At 44.0% G+C, this 16,542-nt stretch overlaps 1 protein-coding gene and 1 long non-coding RNA gene across 2 annotated transcripts in view; one reads left to right on the top strand and one right to left on the bottom strand.

Moving 5' to 3' along the window:
- UNC5C (unc-5 netrin receptor C) overlaps positions 1–16,542 on the top strand; it is a 248,586-nt gene that overhangs the window by 186,206 nt on the left and 45,838 nt on the right. Inside the window, exons 5-8 of the mRNA XM_031066482.1 lie at positions 1–31; positions 10,859–11,039; positions 13,125–13,292; positions 14,487–14,651. The exon at positions 1–31 is cut by the window's left edge and continues 61 nt beyond it. Coding sequence (XP_030922342.1) covers positions 1–31; positions 10,859–11,039; positions 13,125–13,292; positions 14,487–14,651 — 545 coding nt within the window. The remainder of the gene's footprint in view (positions 32–10,858; positions 11,040–13,124; positions 13,293–14,486; positions 14,652–16,542) is intronic.
- On the bottom strand, positions 2,429–4,803 carry LOC115949513. Its single transcript, XR_004082959.1, has 3 exons — positions 4,712–4,803; positions 3,034–3,176; positions 2,429–2,734 (listed from the first exon to the last, which is right to left on the bottom strand). It is a non-coding gene; the product is annotated as an uncharacterized LOC115949513 (long non-coding RNA).

The following is a 16,542-nucleotide window of genomic DNA, read 5'->3' as shown; positions in this document are numbered from 1 at the left end:
CCGTCCCCCTGAAGGCATCCCAGTGGCTGAGGTGAGCAACAGCAGCAGTGTCTGGCACTGGGACATCCTAAGTAAGGCCTGATGGGTGGCTGATGGTGCAGTGACTTACAGCAGGGTGTGATGACTGGGTGCTAATGGAAAGCTGACTGACTGCTGCTCATAGGCAAGATTGACTGGGACCTGATTAATGGCTTTGGGTTGTGGTGCCTTGCTGGGTTGAGCTGCAGGTGGTTTGCTTTCAGTTTTTTCTTGTCTTTGAAAAATCACAACTGTATCTGGCATCCAGAGGACACGTAGCAGGGGGAACATATTAATACCAGCCTGCTATCTTTTGTTTTGCTTTTAAACAAAAAAAAATCACTTATTCTGAGGGGCACCTTTCAAACATGTTTTAATTTTTAGTTTGCCAGACTATATTCCACTCATATGTGTATGCACCCCCCTGCCAACTTGGTATGAGAGGATGTGGTACAATACAGGCTCCCAGGTAAAGCAGCACGAGGTTGGGGAAAGTAGAGGATATATATACCTAATAAGCCATCTTCAGGGCCTTAGCTGTTCTTTCTACTGGCTTTTAAGCAAACCCAGATTGGGTAGCCTGTTCTCCCCCTGCAGGAGCCAGCCTGCCCTTCAGCAGAATCTGTGCCTGACAGCAGCAGTGAGCAGCAGCTTCCCCAAGTGCAGTGATGCCTCCAGCTTGAGGCTCCCAGCTCATGGAAAGGGGGTCTCTGAGTCACAGGGAGGCCTCTGAAATCCTAAATCCCCTGTGGCTGTTATGAGAAAAATTGATTGCTAATGACGGTAATTCCCCTATCTGAATTCTCTTCGGTCTTCCTCTACCAGGCACAGAAGAAACTGTTGCCAATTTGCATTAGGATAAGTCAGACTGTCATGGCTAAGTAGCAAAGTGGTTGTCACTCAGCGCTCATGGCTGATTTCTCAGGAGATGAAGCTTAAAGTGTTACCTCCCCATCTAACCCAAGTTTAGATTTAATCAGAATTGTAGAAACGTGTCCACAAACATCAGAAAGAATAACTAGCACAGAAGATTATTCCCACTTTCTTGTTCTGTAGGCTGTTTTCTTTCCCCATTAAGATCTCCCAAACTGTAAAGAGTGTTTAGGTCTGCTGAGCCAGCTTGCTGACAACTGTAATATTAATCAGTTGGGTTTCATCAGGAACTTAGCAGCAGGTTTTTATTTTCCTTTCTGATGTTTCTTTGCATCAAATCAACATCTTGTTGTACCATGACGGGAGTTTTTGCACTGGGATGTGTTGTTCAGGCAGGGCAGAGTAGTACTGGGGAACTTCATTACCTTTGCTAGAAGCAGAGATTAATGCTGGCGGGTAGGTTCGTTTTTGTGCAGTGTTACAGGCAGCTCTGGAATTTCAGCAGCCAAGGCCGATTGTTCCCTCAGAAAGGTCTGTTATACCCAGTCACGTGGCTGAGACCCAAACTGCATAATTTAACATGATCTGTGGAAAGTGATCTCTGAAAAAATCCTCTGTGAGCTGCTGCCATAGCAGTTGTGCTTTTTCCTGCCTTCCAGTATCCTGCTCGCTCTGTCAATAGCCCTTCATGACGGTGCATTGAGTGACTCTGAATCTTATTTGTACCATGGTCAGGGCAGACACCAATTAACACTTGGCAGGCTCAGAAATCTTATACTCCCTATCTGACATTCAATGTGGGTTTTTTTCCTCTTCTGACTTTTGAAGTCAGAAAGAGATCAAACACCCAGATTGGACAGCCGCCTAATACAGCCTCTTTGTAGATTCTTTCCAACACTATTAAAAGAACAAAGACCTGAACACTAATGAATATGAATACCTTAATGTGACACTTTATTACAGCCACTTGCTAAAGCTAGTAAGATAAATTTAAGAAAAAAAAGAGAGATGAAAGATAACTTGGTGGGTTGAAGGATTACATGATTATTTTAATTTAAAGATGAATGAGTTCTTAGTTTAAGACTTCATTTATTTGGAGAAGTTTCTGATGTGATGGTACAGGTAACTATTAGAAGGGCTTGGGAGAAGGCAGGCAGCAGACTGAGGCTGTTTTCTATCTTGTTGAAACACTGCTTTGATTCCAAGCAGAGTAGGGTAATGCGTATGCTGCAGCTGTGAGCAGCATTTCCAAATGCTTTGGTGAGCATGTGCTTTAGATTCTTCACACTCTGGAAACTGTGTTTTGTTTAGGATTTTCTTCTTACTTACTGGTTTCTGAAGGAGCCACTGTATTTAACACCAAAACAGATGAAGAGAAGCTTACACTGTGAGACTGTACAAAATGCACCTTCAGTGTAATGTGTGCAGTGCTGGAGTCCAGAGTCCCAATGTCTTTCTCTTGCTTTTTCTCTTTGATTCCATTCTCCCCCTTCATTCTCTGTTGGGTGTTTAGTTTGTTTTTCTTTTTTTCCTGGTATTTCAAAGTGGTGAGAACAAGCATGCTCAGGGATGAATTCTGTCCTCTTTTCAGTATCTGGGGAATTCAGGCTTATCATTCCCAGCATATTTAATTGCAATTAACTGTGTCAAGCTCTTATGGATCAATGCTAGAGCAGATCTTAGGAGTACTGAAAAGCTGAACCACATAGCAACATACAGCTTCTCCAGAGGGCAAGAAGGACAAAGACAGAGATGGGCAGGCAAAGCTTTTAAAGCAACACTTATCCGTCCCTCAGATCCACTAGTACATGACAAGCATTAAAGCAGGCTCAGGTCATGGGCGCTGTGAAAAAAAAAAAAGAAAAAGTCAAAATCCAAATACAAACAGATGTGTTAAAACACACCAGCCTCAGGGTCTGAGGTCAAATCAAAGTACATCTCCTTGTTCACTTCGGACAACGTAAGGAACCAAGGATTTCCGTGGTCCCTGGAAAAACAGAGATATAAACAGAGATAACAGAAATATCAGCTCCTGTGCTTTCATACACCCCTGCCCACCAGCCCCAACCAGCATGGGTGTCAGCTGCACCCTGGCATCCCTCCCCACTCCCAGGTTTATAGCCAATATCAAGCTGAACAAACCTACAGGTTCTGAGCCACCCAGGTAAATGTTTGGGCTGTTCAGTGCATGGCCCAGACAAGCAGCAGAAGGACCAGCACAGGTGCTGCTACACTGAGGTTTCTGCACATAGCTGAGGGGGAAGGGGCAAGCTCACATATTCCTCCTGTGACAAAAAGAGAAAAAAATGAGCGGACATAGCAACAAACAGCACCCTGCCCTAGCTCTGTGCTTCTCTGCCTTCTGCTTTCCCCCAGTGGGGAGAAGTAGGGTGAGGTGGTGAGATCAGCAGTCTGACCTGCCAGCCTCGTGCTCAGTGGAAATCAGACAGTAGCAGCTCCCCAGCATGAACAGAAACATCCATTTCAGTTCCACTCAGCTCTCTGTGTGTGATTTTCTAAAGCTAACCTGAGAAGGCAGGAAGGATCCCATTCTGTGATGCTCCAACAGTAATGGCTGAGTTGTTAGCAATTAACCCCTTAGCTCATTTAACCTGTTCTTTAAAAGACAATGGTATCGTATTGCACATGATAAAATATAGTTAGAGACACTGAGTCACATCAAATTAGCTCATTTGGGTAGGTTATAGATCAAAACACAAATGAGATGTAAGATTGGTTAATATGCCGTAAGCTGCCAGATGAACTTTTGCATTGAAATGTATGATTTGTGGAGCCTTTAACAGGGGGTAATTGCTTCTTTAATTTTAATTGAGGTGTTTCACAGAGTAATTTAATTGCAGAACAGGGTGTTGTGTACAGTTTGGTGACCCAGTTGGGTTTAAAACTGTATGTGATATTTATCCACATTCATGGCTTTAATTAGGAACTAGAGCAAGGGGGAAAGGATCACTGAATCAAGAGGCAGAAGAGACTGTCTTGCTGAGTCAAGATGACTGTGACACAAACTTTATTCAGCTGCTCTTGCCCAGGCAAGGCTGGTGGAAGCTAGGGACTTCTACAAATAGGCAGTTCCATCTAATTGTTTATTAGTATGACTGCTGTTTGTGTTGTTTCCTGAGAGCCTCTTATGTTTTGCAGCAGTTATCCCTTAATTGGGAGTTCATGTGTGTGCATTTCCATGCAGGTGTGTGTTACTGAAACAGTGTTCTATATTCACAGCAGGAAAATGAGCTCCAGGAGAGACAAGTAGAAGAGTTTGTGGCCACAAATGCTAATTGCTGAAAAGTAGCACTGTCCTTTGCAGTGCCTTGTGACATACAGCAGAACTGCCTTTGGGTGTCAGGGAGAAGAAGAGAGGGGGAGGCAGGTTTGTGTAAAGAAGGAGCACAGCCCAAAATGAATGAGGGCTGTTCATCCTTTGCTTTGGAGAGCCTTTAGGTAAGGTCTGGCCATGCAGGCCTGTCCTCCAAAAGTACAGGATAAAGCACCCTGCAATTGTCAGCACCTGGTCCCCTACATTTCTGTCTCTCTTAACATACATTTTACCCCTCAACCTACTGGTGGGTGGTCAAGTCACTCTTGCAAAGTGTGAGACATAGGTTACAACCTCCTGCTTGAATGACAGGTTTGAATTTGAGTTTGGGCTTTCCTGGGAAGTACCCTGACTACTAGATTATTAGATAGCCTTGTTTTTACATTTCTACCAGTTCATTTCCACAGTGCAGAAACCCATGCTAAGGAGCATAGGTCTTCTTGCAGAACTGCTCTTTTGGAGACCTGACTTTTCCATGGGACCTACCCCTGCACTTTTCCTTTCTAGTCCAGTTCCACTGATGCCGGTGAAAGTGAGGGCAGATCATGCTCCAAAGTGAATCCAGTTGCTGTATGATTCAGTTCAGGCAGGGATGATCTGTGGAATTGGAGAACAGTCAGACTTCTAGTTCCTCCATGAAATATTACAATGGGAGATTTTCTACAAGAGCTCTGACATGAACCCTGCTAGCTTATCCTCTTCTCTACAGCTGGCTTTCTGTGGCAGACAGCTCTGGGATTCTGGTTTAGCTAACACAACCTATCTGTCCATATGCCCTCATGGTGCCAAAAGTGCCAGTCAACATGTGAGCTATGGGCCTCCAGTTCAAGCTCCTCTTTCAGGTGGGAAAAGAAACCCAGCAGCTTCTGATGGCCACTTAGCAGGTGCTGTGGTTTTCATAATGCCATGATCTGTTTTTTAATTTGAGACTCTGTGGAATAAAGTTCTCCATCTGCTGCTACCATTCCATCTCAGAAGTTTATTCTGAGGCTTAACTTCCCAGTTGTGCATAAAGCAAAGCTGTAATGGGGCTGGAGACATCCAGCATCTGTACACACACCCTGCAAGCAGAAAGCTGGATGTATGTGTAATTACGGAAGTGTTTCCACAGCAGGAACAACAATTCTCCTTATTTGCAGCAGAAACACAATAAGAACAACTGAACAAAACACCACGGTGGTTTGCATTTGCTGTCTCATTCTCAGTGTTTTGCAGTCTCTCAGAGCTGTAATTTCAGTTGCTTTGGAGATCACTTATTTTTCCTTTTATTTTCAATCTTAAATGTGCATGAAATATCTTTCCAGTAAATAGTACATAAAGGACAGCATCTTCTTCAGCAGACAGTTGCTGGGATGAAACCAGATCCAAAATCAAATAACGTTCTTCAAAGAGGCACTCAAGTCTCACAGTACCTAAAATTGTTGCTGGCTCATATGAAAACTGCTAGAGTTTTCTCAGTCTCACATAGACATCTTGTACTGTGTCCAAATTGGTAGTTAGTCAGTTAGTTTGTTTCAAAATACCTTATTACTGGAGAGTGTGTGTGTGTGTGCGTGTGTGCGTGTGTGTGCGTGTTACAATCCAGGTGAAGCCAGGGAGCTGAGATTTCCCTGTGGCTGTTGAATGTGATGCCAGCTCAGCAGGGACTGCTGCAAGGCGAGCCGTGCCACTGGGACCAGCTGACACAGCTGCAGAGAACACCAGCCACAATCCAGAGTGCATGGGGAACCAGATGGAAAGCAATCCTGCTGTTTCAACCAGGCATGGGGAAGGCACGGATGCAATGTTCTCGCCTTCCAAAATTACAAATTGCCTTTCATCAAGGCAAGTCTCTCGCTGCTCCCAGATGTTTGCATCTTGTTTCTTGTGGAAAATGGCACTGGCGGGCTTTGCCTGTGTCTGGAGGGTAAAAGACTTGCTGTTTTCAGCAGGTGCTCCTTGCTCTGAAGGTTACCCTAGGGCAGGTTGGTGCAGAGAAGGCAAAGAGCAACGGGGATCCAGAACTCAGACCCTGCTGACTTAGCTCTTGAGCTTGCCAGATGTGTAGGCAACATCTCTTATGATCAAGAGGGCAGCATCTAGATGAGATCATATTCCTTTTCCATCCTTGGGTTTCTTTCAGAGCAGATGTGTTTCTGCTCTACCAGTTTCTAAAACAGTCACGCATATGCAAGTGTGCCAAGAGATTTAAGTGCCTAGGAATGCTGGTAACTTGGTATGGCTAAATTTGTATCAGCAATTAGCTTCTGTAATAGGTTTTCCTGCGTGTGTAATCGCTTGTGTGATTTATGTTCCCTATGTTCATTTCGTCTGCACAGAAGCCTGGCCTGGCTTTGCAAGTCTTGGTCTCTGTGTGTGCTGCTGCTGTAAACACCCTGTGGCAGCGCAGGTCTGGCCGCAGATCCCAGGTAGAGCTGAGGTGTTATTGCAGTTTTCTGCTCTTGCTGATGGTCTTGCTTTTCATGTTGGGTGGCATGTGGCAGGTTCCTTCTGTTAATTAGGACAAATGTGCCAATTATGTTAATGTATCTCCCGATACCAATCAGTGAATGATTAGAGACAACACATCTGTCTCTCACCAGGGAACAGGATGACAGAAAAGACACTACAAGGTATGTTGTTCCAAATTAGGGACACCTTGGATCGTGCCTTCCCCCGCTGGCCACAGGGACAATTCAGTCTCCTGCAGGCTTACTTGCTAGCCCATTAGCAGCCCTGGATGTGCAGCACCAGTGCAGCTGGCAGGATCCCTGCGCCTCATGGAACTGCAAGTTGCATCCAGAGTGCTAAGGAGCTCTGGCCAAAAGGTAGCTGGCTCCAGTGTGCTCCCACTTCTCAGCCTCTGTGGATTCTGTTGGTCAGGTTTTCATTCACCACTCTCACACCTCAACTGAGCGGCCTTCTCTTGCTAGTCAGTTTGCAAACATATAGCAAAAATACCTTATTGTGTAGAAAACTAGCAAGAAGAAAAAGGATTTTGTGTCTACTTTGTTCCAGGGGTTTAGTATATGAGAAAAAACACGTGTATGTTGTTGTAATTGTAATTTTCCATAGCTGTCATCCCCCAGAGGATACATTTACCCCATCCTTCATGGCATAATTTTTGCCAATTAAATGATTGCTGTTATGATAAGGAAAAAACTGATCCCATGCTTTTTCTACATATATGCATGACCATCAGTACAATTATCAATAACAGCTGGAGGGATGTGCCTGATTTAATTGAATACATAGAGCTAGGTGCATGTTCAAGAATTGTTCTGATTATAGCCAGTAAATATACATCCTTAATATTTAGGCAGAAGTAAACATCTAATCTAGAACATCTCAAGAGAGATGAAAAATGGAGGCATGAAGGTGTGATTTGGTATGACCTTGAAGTCAGGCTTTTGTGCACTTTGAAGAGCCCATTTATATCCTGCTGGTCCTCTGTCCACTTGCCTGCAGGTGTACAGGTCTCTGGCACACAAGTGTCCAGTGCCTTAGCTGCCAGTAACTGTTATTCAGGCTGCAGAATTAAATTCAGGATAAGTTTCTGCACTGACTGGATTAACAGCCTATTTCAGTAAGGGGGCTGCACCTTGGGGAATGACGTGGCATCAAAAGAGATCATTGCTTTTAACTTCTGTGATTACAGTTTGCATACTTGTCACTCATAAATCAAACTGTCTCATTCTGCTTGCTTCTCTTCTGTATTTGACACCGGGTCTCTTCTTACTTACGTGACAGAACAACCCTACTCCCACCTACTCTGGTTACCTCAAAAAAAACAATAACCTGAGGCTTGGAGGTGCTGAGCACTGCGGTCACCTGCACCATAAAAAATAGGTCCAACAGTAATTGAAAATAAGTACCAACAACAGTTTCACATATTGTAGTTTGTTTAATTAGTCCCAATTTCTACAAGGACTGAGGGAGAAAATACAACCGCTAGAGGGGTGTTCTTTTTTTTTTTTTTGTGTTGCTCTACTGATGGCTAAAATATGTGTGAAAGGAGACTCCCACTGCTTGTCAAATCATCCATCAGTTCCTTCCTTCAGATTTGACATTAGAGTTTGCAACATTTAAAGACACCATAAAAACCTGGATGCCAGAAGACTGAATTAGATATATTTAGGAGATACCTTGTAAAAGAGATGGCATTTAGATTTGCACATGCAGTACTGATGTACTGGCAGAAAAAAAAGTTGTTCTTCAAACTTTTACTGTTAGTAAATTCTGTGAGACATTAGGTGAAAAAGGATCTTTTTCCTAAGAGATTTGGTGTAGAGCCAGAGGCAATATACTGAATTATACAGAGCTGCTTTGTTTTGGGATTTTTTTTTATATTGGCAACTTCTCTTTTCATATTATCTTTGGTGGTTTTGCAGGGATGATAGGGAATTCAATGCTTACAGCTTTAATTTTGTCTACTCATTTGAGACCCAGATTGAATATGTATGTGTGTTTTTGCAGAGAGAGAAAATGTTGCAGAGTAGTGGAAAAAAGAACCATGTGCTTGGGCATGGAGCCTTGAGGGTACCAAAGGCTGCTAGAGTATATTCTTGGATGGGCATACCAGAAATATTTTAAACTTAGACCATGTATACTGTAGCCCTGTCCTTAGCTGGTGTCCTGGTGTCCTCAGTATGCAAAGCAGAGGAAGAGTACACACAGATTTGAAAGTGGGATGTACACAGCTCTGGCAGTGTGTGTAGCCTCTTTTACAGCCCTGGCATAACCATCCCAGAAATAAACAGTTGCATTAAAATCAAAGAAATACCTGGGTTTTGTGTGAGGCAGCAGTTAAATGGCAGCATACCACTGATGGAGATAAGCTTCTGGCTTGTTTTGCAGTCTAGAATTCATGCAGACTCAGCCTCCAGGTGAGGAAGGAGCTAAATATTGCCATTGACTGAACAGGAATCTGTCTGTCTTGATTATGCCTGAAACCTATTAGGATTCAAGAAAGGCAGAAAAAACAAGTTTAGTCATTCTGTCAAGGAAAAACAGATTATTGACTAAGAGCTTGTATCCTCCACAGTGAAACATGATTGTGATAGTGACAGAAATACAGCCTCCAAAGTTTTATGTCTTTTTCTTCCTCCCCTGTTCCTTGCAGACACACGTATCCATTTCCAGAGCCCTTGTTGAACCACTGTCTTCCAGCTCCGCAGTATCGACAGCTGTGAGGCTGCCACATCCCACAGTGATGTGCTGTGAAAGAGGGGTTTAAATCAAGCCTTCCTTGCAGCAGTGGCTCTACATTCACTACAGGTGTAAATCTTTGGAAGCAGCTCATACCTGAAGTGCCTCCACCCAAACTGGAGTAGGGGAGCTGGAGCTGCTTAAGGCAGGGCTAAAGGTGGGGAGTGGGTGGTGGGCACCTATAATCCAAGCCCACATCTGCCAGCACTGCTCTTGCAGCATTGACTGGCTTTGTCTGGGGTTGAATTGAGCCCTCTGTGTTGAACACCAGGAGAAATTGTTGTTTTTTCTCACCATGGTTTGGAGCAGTCTGTATAGCTGTCTCAGGTGGCTTTCGGGGTATGTCAATGCTTGGGTAGTTCCTCAAATGTCTTTAGAAAAGTGGGGCTTGTGAGAGAAGGACTTGGCAGCTAGCACCTCATGAGTCCAGTGGGTTGATTGTGGTTGTGTTTTTCTTCCTTTAATTAAATCCTGGGCACAGGCTGAAGGGATCCAGTGACGTGAAGGCCCAGCTTTGATCCATCCAGGGCCCCAGTCCTGTCCTTCAGCACACTCAGTTCCAATGAAAACAAGCTACTAGATTTGAAGCCAAATTATATTAGAGTGGCTCACAGCAGTCAGCTGGGATATAACAGGGTGTTTTCTAAGGAAGGCAATAAAGAGAATATTGTCTAGATTAAAAACCTCATATTAAAAATATTTTTCTGTGCAACCAAGGAAATCATGCTTTATTAAAGTAAAATATAGCTTACACAAATAAAGAGGAAAAATAAGCACTGATGTCCTTGTGATTTCCTATTTCCTTGGTAATTGACTATTTTGTTTCATTCTCATTGAAGCCAGACAATGTGCATGTGAGTGCAAATGTACTTAAAAATATTGAGGTTTATGATTTGTTAGTGCTACCCACTCCAGTACAGAGTCTCATGGTTTTAGACCCAGGTCAGGTACCTACAAGGTTACTGTATTAATAACTGCCTGATTAGGCAAGGTATGGAAAGCAATGGGTGAGATCTGTGCTGATTTAGGGTTTCTGGTGTTGTAGGAGAATTTCCTGTTTGCAGATATGCTCCTAAGATATCACCCTTTCTTTTTGCCTTGCTTCTGACTCTGAAAGCACAGACCAGCTATTCCCTGTACAGTACCTGGCAGCCTTTGAAAATGCATTGATGTTTTCAAGGCGAGGCAAGACAGCTGTTGAGTGGGTGGGTGAGTGGGATGAAAGGGGACTGGAAGGAAAGGGTAGGCATGAAGAGTGTTCTCCTGTGTTTCTGCCCTGGTGTTTTGTTTCAGTTGGTGATGTTCATCAGGTGAGTCCTTTGTCATATGCCTTGGCTCGTAGTGTTTTCTGGGATGAGCAATGCAATCACAGATACTGTGTCTGTCCATATTGGTGTGACTTGTTGCTGACTCACTGCCTCCCCTCTGGCCCTTTGAAACCCCAAGGTGGAGTGGCTGAAGAACGAAGAGGTGATTGATCCTGTGGAAGACAGAAACTTTTACATCACCATTGATCATAACCTGATCATCAAGCAAGCCCGGCTTTCTGACACTGCCAACTACACCTGTGTTGCAAAAAACATCGTGGCCAAAAGGAAAAGCACCACAGCCACTGTGATAGTCTATGGTAGGTGATGCCTTGTACTGTTGCAGATGGATGGACACACACTCGGAGCAGGAGGTGGCGTAGGAGGGTGGTGCGCAATGCCCTTGTGCAGCTGTGGCTGCAGTCAGTGCCCAAGCTGGGCTGCCTGTGCTGCCTGGTGACTTGCAGCCGCACATGGGGACTGCAGTCAGGGGGCACTGCTGAAATCCCTCAGGAGTCTGGGGACTGCAGTCAGGGGGCACTGCTGAAATCCCTCAGGAGTCTGGGGACTTGTATTATTGGTGACAGGCAATGGTGTTAAAGGAGGAAGAGCCCCCTGCACAAACAGCCTCACTGGAGAGAAGGTGGCTGTTCCCCTTGCTGTAACACACACTGGCTGCAAACAGCAAGGAGCCACCAGGGCACATCCTCCAGCAGGAGTGTCCAAGACATGGCTGGTTAGCAACACAGTTCATGTTCTTAGTGACCCTTTTCTGAAATAAGAGTGAAACTGGTAGAGAGTTTGTGCTTCCAGTGACTGGTAAGAGTGTCAGAGCTAATCAGAATCTACCATCTTCTTATAGCTCTTTAAATAAGCTTAATTTTTGGTGCCTACTTCCAAAACATACCCTGACACCATTCTGGGACTGCAGTTCGTAGGCACACAGCCTAGTTTAAAACTAAACATCAGGGGAATATAAAGCATGGGATAGCATCCACAGTCCTGATGTGACTGAGGCAGGCCATGCTTTGGCTGGGAAATGATGGGATTCCCTCCCAGAGTCTCTTCCAGCCTGTGTTGTGCTGCAGCTCTGTCTCACCAGTCCAAGCCTTTGCCCCTGCAGAGTTACTTCCCCAAATGCATTCCAGGTGGGGGCATCCACCAGAACAAAACCTGCTCTGATTATGTGCCAGCTGACTGAACTGGTGTTTTTTACAATCAGCTTAATTATAGGATAGACAAGTAGGAAAAAATCCCTATGATTATCCCTAATATTCATTTCATATTCAGGGTAGCAGTTAGATTTAATTGTAAGCAGTTGCTTCTCTGAAGTTACAATGAGGGCTTTTTACTTCAGTTTTTATAGAAAACTGACTGAATTGAGTTGATTAGCAGTGCTTTCGGTATTGAGGGATGGACCATGCAAGAGTACCATGTTTTGTAACTGAGATGAATGCAGAAACATAAAGATGTAGGCATACTATAACCCTTCCTCACACATATAAAGAATGTTTTTCAAAAGTGTATTCAAGAGACATGTGTAGGGAGCAGGCGTTTTTATGGGTTTTGCTGCCAGAGCTGCTTAAGGGTTGTGCCATATCACAAACATTTGGGTTTAGGGAATCCGAGCAGTTAATATGTTATTACTCATACCTGACAATCACAATATTATGTAGAAGAGCACAACTCCTTCTTCATTCCTCCATCTATCCCAGAAACTGTGGTGGATGAAAGGGAGAGTCAGTATAAATAACTTCCAAGAGATAAATATCTTCCCAAATTCCAACAGAAAGAAAAGCATTTAGAGTTAGCTCATTCTGAACAGCTTAGGGAGGTGCTGGGACATTTATGTATGCGCCAGCTATGTCCACAGAGGGGTGAGTGAAGTCCTGACATCCTGAAGTCACGTTCTTGAAAGAAAGGAAAAGAAAATTCTTCATATCTAATCAAAGCATGGGGGGGTCTCTCAGCATGCATAGGTGATGGGTGCATCTGAGCATGAGTGGGAGCACAGGTTATCTCCCTCTGGAAAACAGTGCAGCTTTCAGAGCACGGGCTTCTGGCTGCTAGAGCTCTCTGATCCTGCAGGGATTTTGGTCATACACACTCTGCCAGGCGCTTAGGCTGGATCAGGTTGGTTTTCAGGATAAGGCAGGTCACCTGCCAACCCTAATAGTCATCAAATGATGTTTTTCATTCAGCATCAGCGTTTCTTCAACTTGTACAGTGATTTCTGGCGTGCACTTGGTGTGCTGGAGACATGGGTTTGTGCCTGTTCAGTGCTGTTTCTCGTGCCATGTCTTGTGGCTGCTGTTCGAGGCTGCATGACACAGAGCCAGAAGCTCCCTGGGGCTGCCCAGGCCGGGCTGTTTGTGTGAACATGCTCTTTTTCTCCTGCTTTGCAGTGAATGGAGGCTGGTCCACCTGGACAGAGTGGTCTGTGTGTAACAGCCGCTGCGGGAGAGGCTTCCAGAAGCGCACAAGGACCTGCACCAACCCTGCCCCGCTCAACGGTGGCGCCTTCTGTGAGGGCCAGAGCGTCCAGAAAATAGCTTGCACCACTCTGTGTCCAGGTTCAGTATGAACAGCACACATAAATACTTTGTCATCAGTCATTTCAGAACACTTGCAACAGCTTCCTTTTCATTATTAATAAATCCAACATTTCAGAGAATTAATATTCAAATGTAGTGCATAACCAGATAAAATAGTGAGCACATCATATCAAGCAGCACAGGTTCCAGCCCTTCTTTTGCACACTGCTTGCACTGTGGTCTCAGCTCTTACAATTCAGGAGATTTGGGGAGCATTCAGAGCTTCAAAATGTAGGAGATAAAGGTTGAAAGCTCTGGAAAATAATTGGGATTTGAATATAGAAAGCAACTGTGATGTAAATATATTTGCAATGTCTGTTCAGTCCAGCTGTCTCAGCAAGTAAAGCATCTGGGATGTGGATATTAAATTTGAGGCAGATGTTTACCTGACATATACAATCGTCAAATACAAAGGCATTTTTATTGGAAAGAGATGTGCATCCATACTTTTGGAAGTTATTTAAATGTAACTTCTGAAAAATACAAAATTGTTTCAGGACATGAAATGTAGTTGCTGACTTCTTGTGGTAAAATTCTGCCATCTGTCCTACTGTCCAGCACTCTCCTACTACTGACCCACTCTAATCGATGGCAGTAAGGCCATCTTCAGCTTGTGAAGTTTGGTAATCCAGCTCTCTCACTGGAACAATTTTATATATTATTCTTCAGCTGTTCATTTTAGTGCTTTTGAAAATAATTTGCAGGATTTTGAAAGGTGCTAAACACATTCCTGGTTCTGCTCATGTGAAATAAATTGGTGCCTCTAGAGATTTCTTTTAATAGAGAATATTTAACATTAAATATCTTCCTATTAAAAAAGAATTTCTGGAAAAGTCTAACCTCTGTGTTAAAAATGCCACCCCCCTGCCACAAAATTAAATCACAGATTCCTGACTTGTTGCTTGTACACTTTGAGCACAGATAAACTGGTTAGAAGTTTATATAAAGGGGAGGAAAGACCAGACATGAGACCAGGGCAGAGAGAAAGGCGATGTGGGGGTGAATGTGCATTTACAGGCCAGAAGTAGAAGAGCAGGCTGATGATCCTTCTGCTTTGCCAGGAGGGGCTGGGAGTTGCAGACTGGCAGACTGGTGTGTGCTGGCACATGCATTGCTCTATCTTGGTTTCACTGTTGTGTCCCCCTAACCAATTGTGTCCTCTCCTTGTCCCAGTGGATGGCAAGTGGACATCCTGGAGCAAGTGGTCCACGTGTGGCACGGAGTGCACCCACTGGCGCCGCAGAGAGTGCACGGCCCCAGCTCCCAAGAATGGGGGCAAGGACTGTGAGGGGCTGGTGCTGCAGTCCAAGAACTGCACGGATGGGCTCTGCATGCAGGGTAAGTGCTCTCTCCAGGATCTGGGATGTATGTGGCAAACCATGAAATAACTGCAGATCAGCATCAATGACCTAAACTCACAGAACCATTTGTAGGAGAAATGAGTTAGGGACCAGTTCTCAACCAGCCTGGACACCCCACTCCTCTTGCCTAGAATATGGAACAGTGAAGATTAGAAAGAGTCATACCAGAGCCTTCTACTGCCTGCCCTCCCCACAGCCCTCCTCTCTATATGGGCTCAGCATCTGTCCAGAGGAGCTTGGCAGTGGCTCTTACAGCACTGCAAATGGAAAAACAGAGCATTTAGAGCAAAGCCAGCATTTCCAAAAAGTGAACTTGGCCAAGCAGATCGGCTTCTGGCTTCTTACTGTCAGGAATGGTGAGTGCACGTGTTTCTATTTATAATAGTTACGCTCCTTTTTCAATTTTGGGTGACCTGTGGTAGAAAGAGGTACAGTGCATCAACGCAGTGCTGATGCAAACTTCCTATCTGATTGCCAGCATGCTACAGCCTCATGAAGATCAGCTTTAGCACTGAAGTCTATTCCACCTGTGCCTATTCAAGCAGAGGTCCTGCCTTTCTGACAAACAGAGAGAGAAGGAAAGAAAAGTAGGTTTTTAAGTGTAATTCTGACATACACTGATGAACAATTATTCAGCTCTACATTTTGTCCCTTCTCAAAAATGCGGTGTTCTCTGCTCTGCTGGAGCATCAAAACTCCCTTTCACGTTTCATTAGTGAGCCAGAATCCTCACATACAGCTCTTTCCTATTCCTTCATCCCATCTCTCTGCAGTACTTCTCTGTCAAGCCCCAGCTCTCTGTTGTCCAAAGAGTTGTGGCTGTACCCATCCAGTACCTCTGTGTGCAGATCATAAAATGCTTTGAGTTCTATCATAAAAAAAAGGAGTAAAGAATTCTTATTCTCTGAGGCAGGTTACTTTTAACTGAAATATTCATCATGACAGAAAATGACACTACCAGCTACTAAGTTGGTCTGCTCTTTGAATAAGGGCTATATAGGATAGCTCCTATGTTGGTAGTGATCTCTGGGCTACCCTAGGGCACAACATGACCATTTACTTTGAGGTTTCCCAGATTTACAAATATCTCCCTCCATGTGGCTCACACAAGCATTTCCATCATGTTAAAAGCTGTTAGTCAATGTCAGTGGTCTATAAAGCTGTAATACCTCAAAACACTTGTTTTTATGGTGAAATTGGAAAGGTAACATTCAGAACTCCTCTCCTTTTCATTTCTAAGGATAAGGAAAAAAATCCAGCTACATGTTACTATACAACACCTTGGTGGCTTTTATTGTAGGGGAGCTAATGCACCCCTAGTTCCAGCAGTGTTAATAAGTCATTACGGCAAATTAGGAGGAAAAGATGCATTTCCCCACACAGAAGAGCTCTTCACTATGAGATTATATTTAGACAGGTGTATGTCATCTTTGTGTATGTGCATAAAGAGAGCCATTTAAGCAGAAATCTTGTGGAAAAGTAGATATAATAGTACAGCAGAATAAAAGCCCTGTAGGGATCTCATTTATCTGTTGATGGTATATTGCATTTTATTTGTGAAAGTGGATGCTGAGTATAAAGCAGAGGTCTTCAGCTGGAGAGAGGATGAAACTGTTGTGAATCCTATTCTGCTTCATATATATGTATATAAAAAAGGTAATGAAAAATATGCAGTCACATAATGACCTGCTTAGCTCCAGGGGCTGTGATAATCCTTCAGTGCTGGAATTTAATGGCAGTGTTTTAATGGTGTCTTTATACTCTCAGGGTTTCATATACCTGCAAAACTTCCAGTCCTGCTCCCTGATCCATCACTGCTGAGAAGATTGATTTGCTGTACTTTGTGGCAGTGTGCCTGCTGCTCTCTC

The sequence above is a fragment of the Geospiza fortis genome, unplaced genomic scaffold (assembly GCF_000277835.1).
Source record: "Geospiza fortis unplaced genomic scaffold, GeoFor_1.0 scaffold11, whole genome shotgun sequence".
Classification (NCBI taxonomy): domain Eukaryota; kingdom Metazoa; phylum Chordata; class Aves; order Passeriformes; family Thraupidae; genus Geospiza; species Geospiza fortis.
This window is presented reverse-complemented; position numbering and strand designations above follow the sequence as displayed.